Here is a 15,484-nt window from a genome sequence, read left to right on the forward strand (position 1 = left end):
TTGAATGTGTTAGACAATCATTGCATTGACATGGCAAAGTTCAAACCAAGTATATATGGGGATTCAATCTCTCATTGCTCAATTTTCCTCCTGGTGCCCAGTGTGGGTGCCAGCGGCGTAAAGTTCGTCACCACCAAGTCGCGCCTGCGTTCGCCTAGTACCCACATACCGTCAGACGTCCCTAACATGGCGCAGTCTTGGGGCAGGACAATGGTTAGCCAGTGGGCACGATGCCTTTTGGAATTTTGAGTGAGTACTATTAGTCACTTACAGTTAAACAAAATAATCCTTCTACTATCTATCGTCTTCGCATTTTACACGAAATAATTAGTTCTAAGTTAGCGTTATTTGCAATAAAACTCAACTTCAAAATATGACAATTGAGAAATGTAATAAACAGCCGTATATACAATTGAAAAACGTAATTGATTTTATATCTAAACAAGACACTCTTGCACAATGTTGATCACAATGGGGGGTACTGCAGCAGTCGAAACGGCTACTTGGGGTGATGGCGTAGATACTTCGCGTGACATCTCAGATTGCGCGGGCGCTGATGACATCTTCCGCTTTGGCTTCAACGCTGCCTGGGCTAGCAACAAGTCGTGGTACCCGGACGTAATAAACTTCCCACTCACAGTCAATGTCTTCCGCTTTATGTTTTTCGGCTTCTTGGGGGGTGGCAGCAGGAGAGTCTCATCGCGGACAATGGCTTGACGTTTGATCCACGTTTCGTTGACACCAATCTCAGGAACGTCAGATGGTTTGAAAAGTGACAGGCGAAACATCATCTTGTCAAGGGACAGTTGGCAGAGTCCCGTACAAACGAAGCCATTCTTGATCGCTGATTGGCTCGTGGAGTTGGTCCACACGTCACACGCGATCGACACAGCTCGCTGCTTGCTGATGCTTATAACGTCAGTCCAGATGACATCAGAAACCGCCTGTCGAATCGCTTGCTTGAACGGCCGAAAAACCGTTACATCCAGTGGCTGGAAAAGGTGGGTCGAGTTTGCGGGCAAAAACTGTAGGAGAATGTCCAAGGCTTTGGCTTCGTCGTATACGTACTCGGAGAAGTGCGACGAGTAGCCGTCCAAAATAAGCAGCACTGGACGCTGCACGGTGGAGGGAATGTTGTCGTTGAGCATCGAGAGCCACTTGCGACAAATGTACGAATTCGTCCACCCCTTCTCAGAAGTTGTAACGGCAGCGCCAGGGATCGTAAGGCTGTCACATGTATCGGTAGATACACGGTCTGCAGGCAGCACAAAGAGCGGCGGTATCTTGGCCCCATCAGCAGCCACACATGCGACAAGCATGACGTGGGAAGCGGCAGATGACTCCTCGGCGTAAACAGCGTTTGTCGTACGGTGGACCACAACCTGCCTAGCTGTCTTCGAGGGCGAGAAGCTTGTTTCGTCCATGTTGAAAATTCGGCTTGGGTCCATGTTTACCATTGACATGGAGTGTACGAGCTCGTGAAAGAATTCGACGACAGTATCTTTATCGACACCGTTTCGGGTCTTACTGAGCACTTGAGCCGTTGCGATCTTGATTTGAGGGTGTCGCTTGAGGAATCTTGTATACCATCCGGTCGTCAGTTTTGGGGATTGCATGTCTTGGACCACGGAGACCATTTCGGTGGTCTTATCAGTTATTTCTCGACATCCAACTGGATGCCCATCACGCTCCATGGCAAGTATCGAGTGTAGAGGTAGGCAGCTTTGCGTACGAGTTTGAAAGAGGCTTTTAACATTAAAAATAAAAACAGAGGAAGTATATCAATGTTAAAGTCAGTGTGCCCGTTGTCAAAGGGAATATATTGATATTTTACTACCAATACTACTATCTCATTCCAGTCCTGGCGTCTTGGAGCTAGAGTGGACTACAACTTTGTGGGCTTGAGCAGAGCGGGGGATGGACGCGGGTCGTCTGATCCGCGATCGTGTGCTAGAGATCGAGGGGCTGGTCATTCGGAGGGTCTCAATACCGTGTTGGAAGTCGGAGTCGAATTTTCTTGTACCCAATCAGAAGCATCAAATCTGATTTTGATGCTTTTGATTGGTCGCAATGGTGCGGTAGCCTGCCGAGCATCGGACCAAACAGCGAGCTAGGGCGGAGGGCGACGTGACGTGGAAGATCGAGGTCGAAGTTGCCCGCGAAAGTCAGTGTGCCCGAGCGGTCCAAGGGGGTAGACTCAAGTTCTACTGTGTTCGCACTCGTGGGTTCAAATCCCACCGCTGACATTTATTTTCCCGTTCACTTACTAGTATCTTTTACACTAACAACTCACAGTCAACCACAGTTTGCTCCATATTATAGTTACTATTAGTAGTACACCTTCTATTAACGTACAGCTGGTCATTCCGGACAGTTAGAATGCTTAGGGCGTCGATGCGCATGGCCCACACGTTCTCGGCCAATGAAAACGCATCGTCCACGATGGTCTTGACCAAAATGGCGGTGCGAGCTGACCTCCTTGGCTCAAAAACAATGGCCCAGTTGATCGAAGAATGCTGGTTTGGGGCCACTGATAACGTGGCAGCACGGCTGCTCGTGGCCAGAGACATCCATCCGGTCGCCTACCGTGCAGCGAGAACTGTTTCCCATCCACCTGAAGAACGCCCTCCACAGCTTTCCAAACACTAACAACAGATAGCGCCACCAGATTTCGGAATGAATATGGTCAAACTTGTCCACAGTGGCGAGTCCGTTGAACCGACGTATACACGTAGGAACAGTTTACTCTAACTGTCAACAGGATTTTGGGATAAAAGGCACTGCGAAGTACTGTACTACAGTAGTTTTTAGAAATGGATACGATACTGTAGTAACGTTATAGTTGGTTCCACTTTGGGCAGTAAAAGCTTTTCGAACCGCAGAGTTGTTGAAATGTGTAAATAGTAATTGTCAAAACTTGGTTTGACAGTTTGATGCGATGGTCTAATAAAAGCCTCTTTGGTCTAGTGGTATGATTCCTGCTTAGGGTGCAGGAGGTCCCGATTTCGATCATCGGAAGAGGCCATCTTTTTGTGTTTTTCCCTTTTCATTCTCAAAATTAACTGTTAAACGAGGCAGGAGATTACTACTGTAGTATGAAAAACGAACGATGCAATATATTTGAATTCGACGATAATTTCGTTGATCAAGTCCCTCAAAGCCGACGAAATCATCGTCGAATTCGAGTATACTATAGTATGTACAGTAGTGTAGGCGTTGTTTCTTTTTCATAAACTTCAGCCTACATTGTACCGGGTACTACATATACGTACTGTATATATATATAGTTAGTTTTGAAAAAACACAAAAAAGATGGCCTCTTCCGATGATCGAAATCGGGACCTCCTGCACCCTAAGCAGGAATCATACCACTAGACCAAAGAGGCTTTCTTGTTGGCCCCGTTGAATTAGTCATTCAATGATAATGCTTGGTTTGGACCATCAAAATTCACAGTCAAATACCAGTAACGTTAACAGTAAAACTACAACACTCCAACGAGTTAAACATACCACGCCGTGGAAAGCGCCATGATGATGGATCTGGAACCCTTCCGCCAACTTTTTCAGCACTTGCAACACGCATTGCTTGACAGAAATTTCGCCGCCGACTTGGGGACCAGTTAAAGTCGTTTACGACCACCCAGTCCGACGACCCGCCACTGCTCGGATGACGTGCGCGTCCCCAAACGATCCGTCGACGCTTTCAAACACATGCGACCCTATCGAGTTATGTTTTTCTCATGAACTTGTTGCAATCTCGATGGGGACTGTGAGATTTATCGTCGGTCGACACACAATTTTCCAGTTTGCCAGCCTTTAGTAAAAGTCATAGCTGTCCAAACCAGTGGCTGACAAGTACCGGTACGTCGCTCTCCGCTACCTAACTGTAGATAAGTCTCACATTTAATCTCGATATGCCTCTGTGGATACCTAATTGAGCAATGGGTTCGGCCATCCCCACGAGCTCCCGCGAACACGACGACATCAGAGTCGGATCTCTCGTCATACTGTATCAACATATCTACGCAGCTACAGTACAGCCGTAGCATGGCCACTTCGTCGCGCTGATACTCACTAATACTACGTAGTATATACTTCCGTGCTAATCCACCTACCTGACTCCAACATCCTTCGTACGGTAATCCAACAGAGATGACGTGGCATCACCAAAGACCACAACGAACTGAAGTTGCAGTCCGAAAATATCCGGGCACATTATCCGGAAGTGTTGTTGTCGAGACTCAAAACTGCAATACTGATGGTGCGCCACCTTGCTAAATGGGATGCGCCGACGTTTCCGTGGTCGACGGTGGCGTTAAAGGTGCTCCATGCTCTGTCTCCATCGTCGCAGTCCTTCCGTCCATGCCAAGAGGCAGCCGTGAACTTGGCTCAAAGCGGCTTTAGCCTGTTCCTGCATCTACCCACTGGGGCCGGGAAAAGTGTGTGCTTCCAGCTCCCGTCGCTGCTGCAACAACGCTTGAACAAAGTCACGCTAGTTGTGAGTCCTCTTCGTTCGCTCCTCGCCGACCAGAAGCAGCATCTCACGCGCCTCGGCCTCGCCCACCGCGCCATCTTCCTCTCTCCCGGCAACGTGCCCGGGCCGAACTTGTCCAATGACATCGCTCTCGTGTACGCCACCCCCGAGCTTCTTCTGCAGAATTCCAGCGCTGTGAGACTCCTCGCCGACCTCGCGGCCACCGATCGGCTCGCGCGGGTCGTCTTGGACGAAGCGCATTGCGTCCTCGAGTGGGGCAACTCATTCCGCCCGACGTACCTCGAGTTCGCCAAACACTGCCGTCAACGGCTGCCCCACCTGCCCGTGACGTTTGTGACCGCTACCGCGTCGCCCGAGATCGTGTCCAGCACCGCCAACCTCTTTGGGCTGCAGCTGGCCCCACTCCCAGACACACACACCGACCATCATCCAATCGGCGACACGAACGCATCCACTCTCGTCGTCCTGCAACACATGCTGGATCGACCGAACCTCTGTCTGCAGGTCCTTCCCAAGACCAAATCAGTCTTGGCCAACATGGCCTCCCTTCTTAAAGCCAGGGAACCCGCCATCGTGTACGTCCTCTCCCAAAAGGACGCGGAAGCTGTTGCCGCCGGTCTCATGGCATTTGGTATCCAAGCGCAGCCATATCATGCTGGTACACATGTCATGTCGAATGTGATGTTGAAACATACAGAAATATTAATATATATTCTTTTATGTCGTCCCATGCTAAATATGCAAAAAACTGGCTTCACAATATATATTGTAGGTTTGTCGGATCCAGCTCGAAAACGCGCCCAACAGCTCTGGACCAGCGGCAAAATCTCTGTGATCTGCGCCACCGTGGCGTTTGGGGTAAAGTTGTATCTCGTCCACTTTACCGTTCACTGACATGGCATTCCCTTTACCGTTCACTGATATGAACATGGTTGAATATGTATGTAGATGGGAATCGACCGCGCCGACGTCCGCCACGTCATCCACCATTCGCTGCCCATGTCCCTTTCGGCGTACATGCAACAAATTGTACGTCCAGTGCGCCAGTACTTTTCCCCATGTTTTTCTCCACCTTTTGACCCGAATCCATTGCTCTTGTAGGGTCGAGCAGGTGCAACTTCCGACATGGCACCGTTCACTGTACCGTATACTGAATTCAAAATGATACCTTCATGTAGGCCGCGACGGACTGCCGGCCACGTGCACGTTGTTCTACGCTGGGGGGGATCGCGGCCGCGCGGCGTTTGTGATGAGCGGCGGCGACGGCTTTCTGGACGCGTCGGCGTCGCATGGCATGCGGGATGTGGTGGAGATGGTCACATCGATGGACTGCCGCCGTCGGATCTTGCATTCGCATTTTGGCAACGACATGGCCACATTGAGCGACGAAGAAGGGTGCTGTCGCAACTGCAACTGCGGCGAATCCGTGGTAGATGAAGACGAGGAAGCCACGAGAAGTGAGCGGCGCGCCGCCATGACGGCCAAACGTCCATCTAAGAACCTGGACGTCGAGTGGTTGTACCAGAGGTTGCTGCAAGACGGGCGGCGGCGGCGGGGTGGAGGGGGTGGCAAGGCCAATGTATTGTCTAGGAAAACGATCGAGGTGTGTAGTGCTCTGTGTTGAACCTAGGCAAAGTATGTATGTATACTAAGGGACGACGTAGCGGATCCTGGCGTCCCCGCCACCGTCGTCGGTGGAAGAGCTCGCGGCGATGCGCGGAGTGGGGCCAGACCGCGCGGAAGCATCGTTCTCCATGCTGGTTGACCACATGCAAGCGAAAGGAAGACGAGAATGATGGGAAATCATGGGGTTGGTCGAAGGCACCATCGGCAGCAGTTCACGCGAAAGTCCTTTGTGGACACTCGGATTAAGTCCTCAGAATGCCACCTAACTGACCATGCACATTGGAGTTGCTTAACGTTATTGTGAGTACCCGCAAGTATGAATATGATTCACATTCATGTCATTGACCCCTTCAAAGTGTCTCCTCACTCTCCGCGCGATTCTTCTTCTGGTAATGTTCCGTATAAGTGCGATCCCTAACCGCACTTACGAGGCCAATCGCACTTGGACGGGATTTGGTAGCACACCACATATTCCGTTCTTGATCATGTCGTTGAGCTTGGACAAGTCGGCGGACGCGACGTTCCTCCGCTTTGCGGCGCGCTTCTGCGGGGTGAAGACCAGCTCTGCCGCGCACGGAGAGATCCGTCTGAAGGTGGGCAATGTCCTGCTCCATCAACCCAACACCATCGTGCGCCACTTTGCCCGCGCCGCCGACCGCGAACTCGAACTCACGGGCCAGAACGCGTTGGAACAGGCCGAGATCGCGCACTACATGGATGTGGCGACGACGCTTCGAGGAACCGATCCCATCAACCCCGTCGTGCACTGGGAAGCGTTGGACAAGGCCTTGGCGTCCAAGGTGTACTTTGTCGGCAACCGCCCCACCCTCGCGGACGCGACCTTGTTCTGGAGTGTCCATGCCGCGTTCCAACAGTCGAACGCACGTCTAGCGCCATTCGTGAACCTCCGCCGTTGGTTCAACCAGATCCAGCACACCGTCGGCGTGCGCGGGTTTCCCGACGTCGACGTCGTTGCCATCCCCGTGCCCACCCATGTACTGCTCGTCTAACTCGACCGTGTCTCCATGTCTTGATCTGTTACAACCTGCAGCAGCTTTCGTCGTCGTCATCCTTACATCTCGCAAGCACCCGACGGAGTTCGGCGGCTAGCGTCACATGGACCTCTTCCTTGTACTTGATCGCATACATCCGCATGTGTCGCAGGATATGTCGCCGCCTTTCCCACGGAATGCGGCACGCACATACTGCAAAGATCGTTCCGTTGGCAGCAAACACGCGGCGGGCGGCGGCACTGCATCCCGCAGGGGGACTCCACACCACTAGATGTGTCGTGGCGTCGTAGAAACACGGTGCGTCGTCGCCATCGGGCGGCAGTTCCTTCCACGGAAGTGGCAGCGCTTGGACGAGACTTGGGCGGAGGAAGGCGCGGCATCGAGGGCAGAGCAAGTCGCTGAACATTTCGTCGTCGGAATAGAGAAAGTGCAGCGGGTTCGCCACAGGTTCCGATGTTTCCCACACATCAGAGGACGAATACGAAGCTCGACGGAAGGGAAGCATGGTGGAAGGGTCGGAAGCCTGCATGATGCTCTGGAAAGCTGAGAAGAAAATGGTCGAATTCGAAGGAGTGATGGTGATTTTTTCTATATTTAGACGAGAATTGGGTTGCATTTACTGTGAATAAAGTCGAGGGATGGTGCTGCAGCTGGCGCGAGCGATGGGGCTGCCAGGTACCTCCATCAAGCCGCCGCCATCCGTGGGTCACGTCATTCAGGTCAAGTCCAAAGGCACAATGGATCTCACCGCCATGGTGGTTTCGAACCCACCACCAAGTACTAGTACTCCACTACCCGTGGCTGCAACGTCACCTCGAACTGCAAAGGCGCATCCCACAACAAACCAAACGTCCTTTCATCTCACGCCCACTGCTATCTCCGCCACCACGTCCAAGCCGTCAGCTTCGCCTCTCAAACTGAGTGACGTGGAGCCCCACCAGACGACCAAAACCACGACAGTCAGTAGCTCGGTGACTACGTTGACGCCGTTCTGGGAAGCAACGGCCACATCGGAAAACCACCATCACCAACAGCAGCAGCAGCAGCAATCGGTATCCAAGCTGTTGAAACGGCGTCCTGTGACCAAACTACTCCACACGGATGACGTGGCATCGCCACAGCCGACCGCGTTTACATTTTATTAAACCTCCGTCTTGACCAAAACCTTATAAGTACTACTAACGTTACTTAGTTACTAGTAGTAGTAGTACTATTACTGTAATACTGTACGTACTGTAGTACATAGAACTCGTCAAGCACACCTGGCGGGCGAGAAGAAATGTCACGACATTCAAATGTCGTTCCGTTTTAGGTCGCCAATACCATCACAGTACCAAAGCAGCCACAACCACTCATTCGAAGTAGGAAAAGAAGAAACTCAATCTCGTATATGTACATGATCGATGCGATCGATGACGACGCCATGGTCGACGGTTTGCCCATGTTAAGAGCTTGGAGCATCAACGCAACTGCCTTAACCCACCATACACCGTCGTGAGTGTGTGTGTCTACTACCTGTTCATGTCATCCTACTTGTACTACTACTACTAGTACCTGTTACTCAGACAGGACTACAAGGGGCCAGTACGAACCTTATATTCAAACAGAACGAAAAAGAATGTAACGTTACCTGTGAGAGGTTGGTGATGACGACGACAACGTGGCCAAAGGCGACTGGGAGGTGACGTTATCATCCATTGCCACGGATGACGTGATCAGACTCAACATGTCGTACCGGTTGCAGAAGCGATAGTACCACCCCCGCGATGCTTGAAACGTGTTCATGTTGGTGTATCTTTTGGCGACGACCAGTGCTTGCTGCTGGACGATCGGCGGGGAAATCACGGCGCCGTTGCCTGCCCTTTGACCACAGATCCACGCGTACAAGTCGTTCTCGAACGCGACCTTGGAGTCGTCGCCGCCCCGCCTCCGACTCCCGCTAACGTCCTCCCGACCTGACGCAAACCGCACCATGAACTTGCGCCGTTGTTTGATTAATTTGAGGATCACTCCCTGTGTCACGCACGCCGTACTCTTCGGCCAACCGCTTTGGCGTCAGCTTGGGTCTGGGACCATCGAACGCGTCCGTCAACGTGGCAGTCTCCACCATCGACAAGTTCTCGAGACGCTGCGTGTCTGTCAAGCGAGTCCCACGGCCTTTCCACTGCGGTTGTCGTTGTCGTTGTCGTCATGCATCTTTCTTTACCTATCTGAAACACATTCGTCAAAGTAACATATGTGAAATAAGTGCAAAAACTCAAACATATGTCAAATATTTTCTAATTTCGGCCAGTAATACTTTTATTGGGCAATACATTGGAGGGCAACCGGTCGTTTCCAGCAAGGTACACATCATCCATCGGCATCATGAGCTTGCATTGCGACACGACGGCGGACGAAGAGCTCGTGCACATTCCTGATGAGATCCTGGAAAGTCCCCGCGCGGGAGTCAAGAGGAAAGGCGGCGGGCCACGACTCACGGATGCGCAACGCATGGAGATTCTGCAGGCTATCGAGACCGCCGTGGAAGCCCAGGCAGACAACAAGAACCTCCTCAAGCCCAAAATTCCAACCAAACGCCTTGCGGACGAGTACGGCGTCACGCCTGCCGCGATCCGCAAACTGGTCAAGCAAAAAGACAAGTTCTTGTCACGCTTCGAGACGGGGCGGGAAGACGTGCGGCAGTCCCGTCGACGCGGCGGCGACGGCGCCAAGATCGAGTTTGAACGGGAATTGTACCGATGGGTATGCGGCCTCCGCGCGCGCAACGTGACGATCGTGCCATCGTACATCCAGCAGCGCGCGCTCTTGGTTGCCAAGAAGTACCCGAACATGGACAAGTTTCAAGCGTCGTGGGGCTGGTACTATCGCTTTTGCACTCGGTACAACGTCACTGGCGGGGCCATTTCCACTGCCCCCGCCTCCAGCGACAATCACCTCATGCACTTGGACGACACTTCTGACGGCACTCTGCTCTCCCACATGGACATGGTACATACTCCACTACCTAATGCATCTTCGTCATGATTCCCTCTGTAGCCCATGCTCGTCGAGTCCGCTGTCGCCCATGCGTCGTCACCGTCCGTGGCGGTGCCCCCATTGTCCAAACTAACACCGCTGGCCAGTGCAAAACCTCGAAAGAAGCCAGACTTTTACGATGTACGATATATATATATATATATATCGCCCATGATGTTATTACCGATGGAATATATATATATACGTATAAATATTATTTTTGATAGGAAAAGATGTATCTGGATGCCGCCAAGATGGGCGACACCCACACGCTGCAATCGTGCTTGCTCAAAGGCACGTACATTGATTCTGTCGACGAAGTACGTCCGATATATATATATATGAAATATCTACGAAATATCTAAATTTATGACTGTAGGCAGGCTGCACGGCGCTTGTGTTGGCGACCCAAGGCGGTCATTTTCATGTGATGAAGTTTCTCATCGAACATGGCGCCAAGCCCGACGCAACTGACGAGGTACGAGATGTTATCCGGACAATTCACGAGATATCCGTAACGAACGAACGAATGGCTCAATAGAGTGGGTCCACGGTGCTCGTGTTGGCGACCAAGCAAGGGTTCCTGAACGCCGTGAAAGTGTGCTTGGAAGCGTCGGCTCGCGTCGACGCTACCGATCCAGTAAGTACTCCATTTCTAGTATCTATTATCTATCTACTATCTATTATCTATTTCACCTACATATCTATCACTACGTCGGGTGCAAGGCGCTATTAAAAAGATGGGAACATGATAGTTGTGTGTAGAATCTCAAGACGCCGCTGATTTTGGCGGCCGAGCGCGGCGACTTGAAAGCGATCAAGATGCTGCTCAAGTTTGGGGCCAATATTGAAGCCACGGACGAGGTATAAATATTATATATATATATATATATATATATCGACATTTTACACCAAAACACTCAATTATGATCATGGAATAGGACGATGGCACGGCGTTGATTGCCGCCGTCAAGTATGGCCAGCGCGACGTGGTGGAGTACCTGGTCAAGAAGGGCGCCAACAAACAAGCCCGGCATATTGTACGACCGTCAATTCTATTACTATGACATCCATTGGATTTATGTTTACAGTGATTATTGGATCTATATTTACTCTATTGTGACTATTGTATTTATGTTAAGTATCGTATAGGATGGTCTCACACCCACAGAACTCGCCCAGTCCCTTGGCCACGCCGACTTGTTGTCGTTTGACGTGTAATACTATTTAACAGCTATAAAACTCTCTGCGTTTAGTTGATTCGTGCGACTTTTACTATTCACTTCTGCAGTTAGGTAGTGTTTGTTACTAGTAGTATACGATTCCTCAATGACTGGGCAGGACTATCCATCACAACGCGGCTGCGAATACCACTCAGGGATATATACTACGTAGTATTGTGAATTCGCTAAAAACTTCCAAAATTCGCGCGATTTGTTCAATCAATGTTGAATCACGCTCGAATTCTGATTGGTTGAATATACTTGTCCTTTCTGTAAGAGCCAATCAAATCCACTCAAAATTGGATTAGCCAATAGCGTCGATTTGTGATTCGATTCGGTGGCGAGATTCGATTCGACGGGGTCTGGAAATTCGTTTCGAATCCACAATAGTACTCCGGAGTAATAAATACTCGTTGGGTATAATATTAATAGTACTCCTACTAGTACAGTGTAAGTGACTAACGTTACTACGTAGTATAAGCTTACAGTACAGTTCGTAAGTACATTTCGCTTATGATTGGTTGTAATATCTCTATAATGTGATTTGAGTGGCTAGATCAGTCGAAAAGAAAATTGCCAAATTCATTTTGAAACGGATTTGACATTTGGCAAAAGTTGACCTTTCTTTAAAATTATTCGATAATTTTGAATGTTCTGCATTTTCCACAAGTCGGTTCCGCATTGGCTGTCCAGGGACGCACACTTTACACCGAGCAAGGGAACAGCCGCATCACCTTTCGATCGTCATGACGCTATCGGTTGCTACGGCGCGCGCGCAGTTGAAGAAGAACGTCAAGACATCGTCGACCACGCCGGTGGTATGCATCTGCGGCGGTGGAAACGGTGCGCATGTTACTGCGGGGTATCTCGCGTCCAAGGGCATCCGCGTGCACGTGTTGACTCGGAAACCCGAGTTGTGGGCCGAAGAGATTCGCATTACGACGAAGGGAAGCAGTTGGGAAGACAAGGGCGACATTGTCGGTCGACTCACCATGGTCACGTCCAGCGCGAAAAACGCGATCCCCACGGCCGACATCATCTTCGTCGCGGCACCGGCAAACGCGCATCCGGCCATCTTGGAGAAAATCGCGCCTTTCTTGAAGCCCGGGAGCATTCTCGGCGCTTTGTTCGCCCAAGGCGGGTTCGACTGGGCCGCGAAGCGCGCGTTGGGGTCCGTGGCGCTGGACAGCCTCCACCTCCTCTTTGGGCTCCAGAACATCCCGTGGATCTGCAAGGCGACGTCGTACGGCAAGGAAGCCAAGATCATTGGACCGAAAAAGTGTCTGTATGTGGCGGCGTACCCCGTGGAGCGCAAGGACGTCGCCGCCCGCGTCATGGAGGACCTCTTCGACATTCCCTGCGCCACGGTCGCCAACTTTCTCAACTTGACCCTGACCCCATCCAACCAGATCATCCATCCCGCGCGGTACTTCGCCATCTTTCGCGACTGGGACGGCAAGAAGACATATTCCCACGCCGAACTGGCCGCGCGACGTGGCCTCACCTTGTGTACGAACCCTTTGATTCTGTGTCATGTGACGTTATCATATGACGTTATCGTAGACGCCGATTTTGACGAATTCTCAGCCGAACAACTGTCGATGCTCGACAACGAACTGCAACAAGTCAAGCTGGCGCTGTTGCAGGTAGTAGTCCGTTACGATATATAGATGCCTCCCACGACTTTAGACTTGACTTGACTATGTCGGATATATGATGCCATGATGGCTTCGGCATATTATTCCTAGGATATCGACCCATTGTGGTATCTTGGACTCATTATATCGCTTATGACATACGCCAAAATCCTCCTCCAACCCTTTGGAACATGGATTCACTATGTCCGTGTTGACATGTAGCGCTTTCCCGCGTTGGATTTGTCCGACGTACTACCGATGGACGCGCGGGTGATTAAGCAGTACGGCGACGATGTGTCGGACCGAAGTTCGCTCAAGGCGATCTTTGCGTCGAATTTGGGGTATGCTGGGTGCAATACCCCGTTGAAGGAAATTTCCCCGGGACAATTCCACCCCGCCGTGGACAGTCGGTGCGTTTGTTCGACATTTCGTGGGGAATTGTCCTCACACGACGTAGATTGTTTTGGGAAGATATCCCGTACGGGCTGTGCATTTTGAAAAACATGGCGGAAATGCTGGGCAATTTCCCCACGCCGCGCATCGACTTTATGATCCGATGGCACCAGCAGTTCATGCAAGTGCAATTCCTGAACGGCGACAACCAACTCAACCCCCGCGAACTGTGGCGCACTGGCGCCCCCAACAAGTACGTCCATCCCGATGTATTATGTGTATTGTCTTTCTTTTACCCCAAATTTGGTTGCCTTTTGTGCTGATTCTTTGCCAACTCTATCGATTACTCTTTGTCCTGACTATTGTATGGAAAGTTCGTGCGTTATCACACTAATTTCATTCACACACACACACTAATTCGATGTTGACTTCGTCCAAGAGTGAATTTGATTGGCCACTTGATTCGTGATATCTGGGTTTTGATTGGTCAGATCATCGATTGGGCGATTTGGTGATCACTCGAATTTCGAAGAATCGACTTGACAATATCACATGCATGTATGTAGGTATGGCATCCACGACATTGCCGACCTCGTTGAAACGTCGTTGCCTCGTGAAATGCACGGGTACCGACACCCTCGCTCCCGAATGTAGATGACGTCAACACATCACCACATTGGTCAAGTCGTTGGTGTTGAGATAGATATTGGCTTAACACTTACTATGTGAACTTGACCACTTGGCTTCGTGCGTATGCAATTTCAATGTCGAGTTGTTTGAGTTGTGTGGGGGTGCCACGCTGTTCGAGCTGCAGCAACGCTCGCTCGGTGCACAATCGCTGGACTTCCAAACTCCACTCGGCTTTTTTCGAGTACGAATGGGTTGAAACGACGGGATTGGGGTAGTAGGCGCTTCTAGTACTACTAGTTCTGGGCAATGGTGCGCGGGGCTGCTGATCTGGTGCGGGGGTTGAAGTGGAGGATGCGACGATCTTGAGGGACTCGCGAAACCGTTCAAAGTCCGCCATGAATGAAGACCGGTTCAACGCGGAACTGGTGATGGAGCTCTCCGAGGACGGCGCGGCGTGGCGGCCTTCGCGATGTGGAGACGTCACGGGACTGGGGATTGCAGGGGGAGAGGCATGCTGCTGCATGTTGTCATTGGAGTCATCATCGTCGTCGGCGCAGTCGTGAAACGAGATGGCGCGGCCGACGGTGGGCGTGCTTAAGTCGTCCATAAAGTGCACGGAGCGTTTGCTGTCGTCTGTTGGGGGCGTGACAGAGTCTTGACCAAGAAGGGGAGATGTGAACAGAAGCGACGAGGACACGTCATCTTGAATGGGGGATGTGAACGTCGTGGGAGGTCGAGGGGATGGGGAGGTGTACGAGGCTGATGCGTTCTGGTGCATGCGCGGTGGGGTATCGTCCTTGTCGAGGAAATGCGTGTACGTGGCCATGGGCAACATGTCGTCGTCTGTGTCTTCGTCATCATCCACGGGATTGTCCTGTCGCCTGGTTGATGGAGGTGGCGTGAGAAGACTCTCCCGGGCCTGCACAGATTCGTTGAGCGACTGCATCGTTTCAGCAAATTTGAGCTGTACATGCATCACTTCCGTGAGCAACGGACTGAGCGAATTGGGCTGTGTGGACGACGTCATGAACGGAAGGTGTCGGTGCGTCTCCGTCCTCGGGACTGGACTGGCGGTGGTGGTTGACAACGGCGGACACTGCGATGGTTGCTCCTGCTGCTGATATTGCTGTCGCAATAAACACTCGAGGATCTCTTGCAGCTGTCGGATCTGCTGCCGCGTGTATTGCTCGACGAGGTTGCGCGTCTCGATTTCCCACGCCAGACGTTGTTCCAGTGCGTAGTTGTGTTCCATGGCCATCTGTAGCTTGAGGTTCCACAGCTTCGAGTGCCCCATCATATGTGCATCCTCACCACCTTCTGCCCCCTTGGATCGTCGCCGGGTGAGCTTGTCCTTTGCTTCGCGGAGCCGCGCCTTGAGTGTGTCCAGCTCCGTCATATTTGCGGCGGCGGGAAATGCGATTCTCCGGATATCAGTTTGAATTTTCCCCG

At 51.4% G+C, this 15,484-nt stretch overlaps 9 protein-coding genes and 3 non-coding genes across 14 annotated transcripts; 7 read left to right on the top strand and 5 right to left on the bottom strand.

Moving 5' to 3' along the window:
* Window positions 1–1,850: 1,850 nt before the first annotated feature.
* Window positions 1,851–4,006, bottom strand: H257_08163 (hypothetical protein; the record flags this gene model as incomplete). The annotated part of the gene is made up of 5 exons (XM_009833952.1): window positions 1,851–1,932; window positions 2,356–2,582; window positions 3,511–3,608; window positions 3,654–3,719; window positions 3,931–4,006. The coding sequence occupies 5 exons, from the start codon at window positions 4,004–4,006 to the stop codon at window positions 1,851–1,853; spliced, it is 549 nt and encodes a 182-aa protein (XP_009832254.1).
* On the top strand, window positions 2,165–2,246 carry H257_08164. Its single transcript has one exon. It is a non-coding gene; the product is annotated as a tRNA-Leu (tRNA).
* H257_08165 lies at window positions 2,953–3,024 on the top strand. The gene has a single exon. It is a non-coding gene; the product is annotated as a tRNA-Pro (tRNA).
* H257_08166 lies at window positions 3,315–3,386 on the bottom strand. The gene has a single exon. It is a non-coding gene; the product is annotated as a tRNA-Pro (tRNA).
* Window positions 4,007–4,258: 252 nt separating the features above from the next.
* H257_08167 (hypothetical protein) lies at window positions 4,259–6,291 on the top strand (the record flags this gene model as incomplete). The annotated part of the gene is made up of 6 exons (XM_009833953.1): window positions 4,259–5,153; window positions 5,268–5,353; window positions 5,444–5,524; window positions 5,597–5,606; window positions 5,674–6,098; window positions 6,160–6,291. 6 exons carry the CDS (start codon window positions 4,259–4,261, stop codon window positions 6,289–6,291), a joined length of 1,629 nt encoding a protein of 542 aa, XP_009832255.1.
* A 165-nt stretch (window positions 6,292–6,456) lies between these two features.
* H257_08168 (hypothetical protein) lies at window positions 6,457–7,131 on the top strand (the record flags this gene model as incomplete). Its single annotated transcript, XM_009833954.1, has 1 exon — window positions 6,457–7,131. The coding sequence occupies one exon, from the start codon at window positions 6,457–6,459 to the stop codon at window positions 7,129–7,131; it is 675 nt and encodes a 224-aa protein (XP_009832256.1).
* Window positions 7,132–7,159: 28 nt separating this feature from the next.
* Window positions 7,160–7,663, bottom strand: H257_08169 (hypothetical protein; the record flags this gene model as incomplete). Its single annotated transcript, XM_009833955.1, has 1 exon — window positions 7,160–7,663. The coding sequence occupies one exon, from the start codon at window positions 7,661–7,663 to the stop codon at window positions 7,160–7,162; it is 504 nt and encodes a 167-aa protein (XP_009832257.1).
* Window positions 7,664–7,749: 86 nt separating this feature from the next.
* Window positions 7,750–8,317, top strand: H257_08170 (hypothetical protein). Its single transcript, XM_009833956.1, has one exon. It carries the CDS (start codon window positions 7,773–7,775, stop codon window positions 8,277–8,279), a length of 507 nt encoding a protein of 168 aa, XP_009832258.1. The 5' UTR covers window positions 7,750–7,772; the 3' UTR covers window positions 8,280–8,317.
* Window positions 8,318–8,640: 323 nt separating this feature from the next.
* Window positions 8,641–9,329, bottom strand: H257_08171. 2 transcript variants are annotated; one of them, XM_009833958.1, is made up of 2 exons: window positions 8,870–9,329; window positions 8,641–8,808 (listed from the first exon to the last, which is right to left on the bottom strand). In XM_009833958.1, the coding sequence occupies exons 1-2, from the start codon at window positions 9,106–9,108 to the stop codon at window positions 8,706–8,708; spliced, it is 342 nt and encodes a 113-aa protein (XP_009832260.1). In that variant the 5' UTR covers window positions 9,109–9,329; the 3' UTR covers window positions 8,641–8,705. The 2 variants fall into 2 exon arrangements, with proteins under 2 accessions (XP_009832260.1, XP_009832259.1); XM_009833957.1 differs by having other exon boundaries at window positions 8,641–9,329.
* Window positions 9,330–9,450: 121 nt separating this feature from the next.
* H257_08172 (hypothetical protein) lies at window positions 9,451–11,404 on the top strand. The gene is made up of 8 exons (XM_009833959.1): window positions 9,451–10,125; window positions 10,174–10,293; window positions 10,380–10,472; window positions 10,532–10,630; window positions 10,694–10,792; window positions 10,918–11,016; window positions 11,094–11,192; window positions 11,305–11,404. Exons 1-8 carry the CDS (start codon window positions 9,502–9,504, stop codon window positions 11,371–11,373), a joined length of 1,302 nt encoding a protein of 433 aa, XP_009832261.1. The 5' UTR covers window positions 9,451–9,501; the 3' UTR covers window positions 11,374–11,404.
* Window positions 11,405–12,051: 647 nt separating this feature from the next.
* H257_08173 lies at window positions 12,052–15,448 on the top strand. 2 transcript variants are annotated; one of them, XM_009833960.1, is made up of 5 exons: window positions 12,052–12,884; window positions 12,939–13,021; window positions 13,235–13,422; window positions 13,470–13,658; window positions 13,972–15,448. In XM_009833960.1, the coding sequence occupies exons 1-5, from the start codon at window positions 12,122–12,124 to the stop codon at window positions 14,057–14,059; spliced, it is 1,311 nt and encodes a 436-aa protein (XP_009832262.1). In that variant the 5' UTR covers window positions 12,052–12,121; the 3' UTR covers window positions 14,060–15,448. The 2 variants fall into 2 exon arrangements, with proteins under 2 accessions (XP_009832262.1, XP_009832263.1); XM_009833961.1 differs by lacking the exon at window positions 13,972–15,448 and having other exon boundaries at window positions 13,470–13,812.
* Window positions 14,091–15,446, bottom strand: H257_08174 (hypothetical protein). The gene has a single exon (XM_009833962.1). It carries the CDS (start codon window positions 15,429–15,431, stop codon window positions 14,127–14,129), a length of 1,305 nt encoding a protein of 434 aa, XP_009832264.1. The 5' UTR covers window positions 15,432–15,446; the 3' UTR covers window positions 14,091–14,126.
* Window positions 15,449–15,484: the final 36 nt, after the last annotated feature.

Source organism: Aphanomyces astaci (assembly GCF_000520075.1).
Source record: "Aphanomyces astaci strain APO3 unplaced genomic scaffold supercont1.18, whole genome shotgun sequence".
Taxonomy (NCBI): domain Eukaryota; phylum Oomycota; class Saprolegniomycetes; order Saprolegniales; family Verrucalvaceae; genus Aphanomyces; species Aphanomyces astaci.

What these genes read in the sequence shown, in the direction of transcription:
- H257_08170 (XM_009833956.1), top strand. Translation starts at nt 7,773, where the DNA reads ATGGTGCTGCAGCTGGCGCGAGCGATGGGGCTGCCAGGTACCTCCATC.
- H257_08171 (XM_009833957.1), bottom strand. Translation starts at nt 9,108, where the DNA reads ATGGTGCGGTTTGCGTCAGGTCGGGAGGACGTTAGCGGGAGTCGGAGG.
- H257_08172 (XM_009833959.1), top strand. Translation starts at nt 9,502, where the DNA reads ATGAGCTTGCATTGCGACACGACGGCGGACGAAGAGCTCGTGCACATT. An exon ending in AGAAGCCAGACTTTTACGAT is followed by an intron (nt 10,294 to 10,379) that starts GTACGATATATA and finishes TATTTTTGATAG; the next exon opens with GAAAAGATGTATCTGGATGC. An exon ending in AGCCCGACGCAACTGACGAG is followed by an intron (nt 10,631 to 10,693) that starts GTACGAGATGTT and finishes ATGGCTCAATAG; the next exon opens with AGTGGGTCCACGGTGCTCGT.
- H257_08173 (XM_009833960.1), top strand. Translation starts at nt 12,122, where the DNA reads ATGACGCTATCGGTTGCTACGGCGCGCGCGCAGTTGAAGAAGAACGTC. An exon ending in TCAAGCTGGCGCTGTTGCAG is followed by an intron (nt 13,022 to 13,234) that starts GTAGTAGTCCGT and finishes GTTGACATGTAG; the next exon opens with CGCTTTCCCGCGTTGGATTT. An exon ending in CGCACTGGCGCCCCCAACAA is followed by an intron (nt 13,659 to 13,971) that starts GTACGTCCATCC and finishes GCATGTATGTAG; the next exon opens with GTATGGCATCCACGACATTG.
- H257_08174 (XM_009833962.1), bottom strand. Translation starts at nt 15,431, where the DNA reads ATGACGGAGCTGGACACACTCAAGGCGCGGCTCCGCGAAGCAAAGGAC.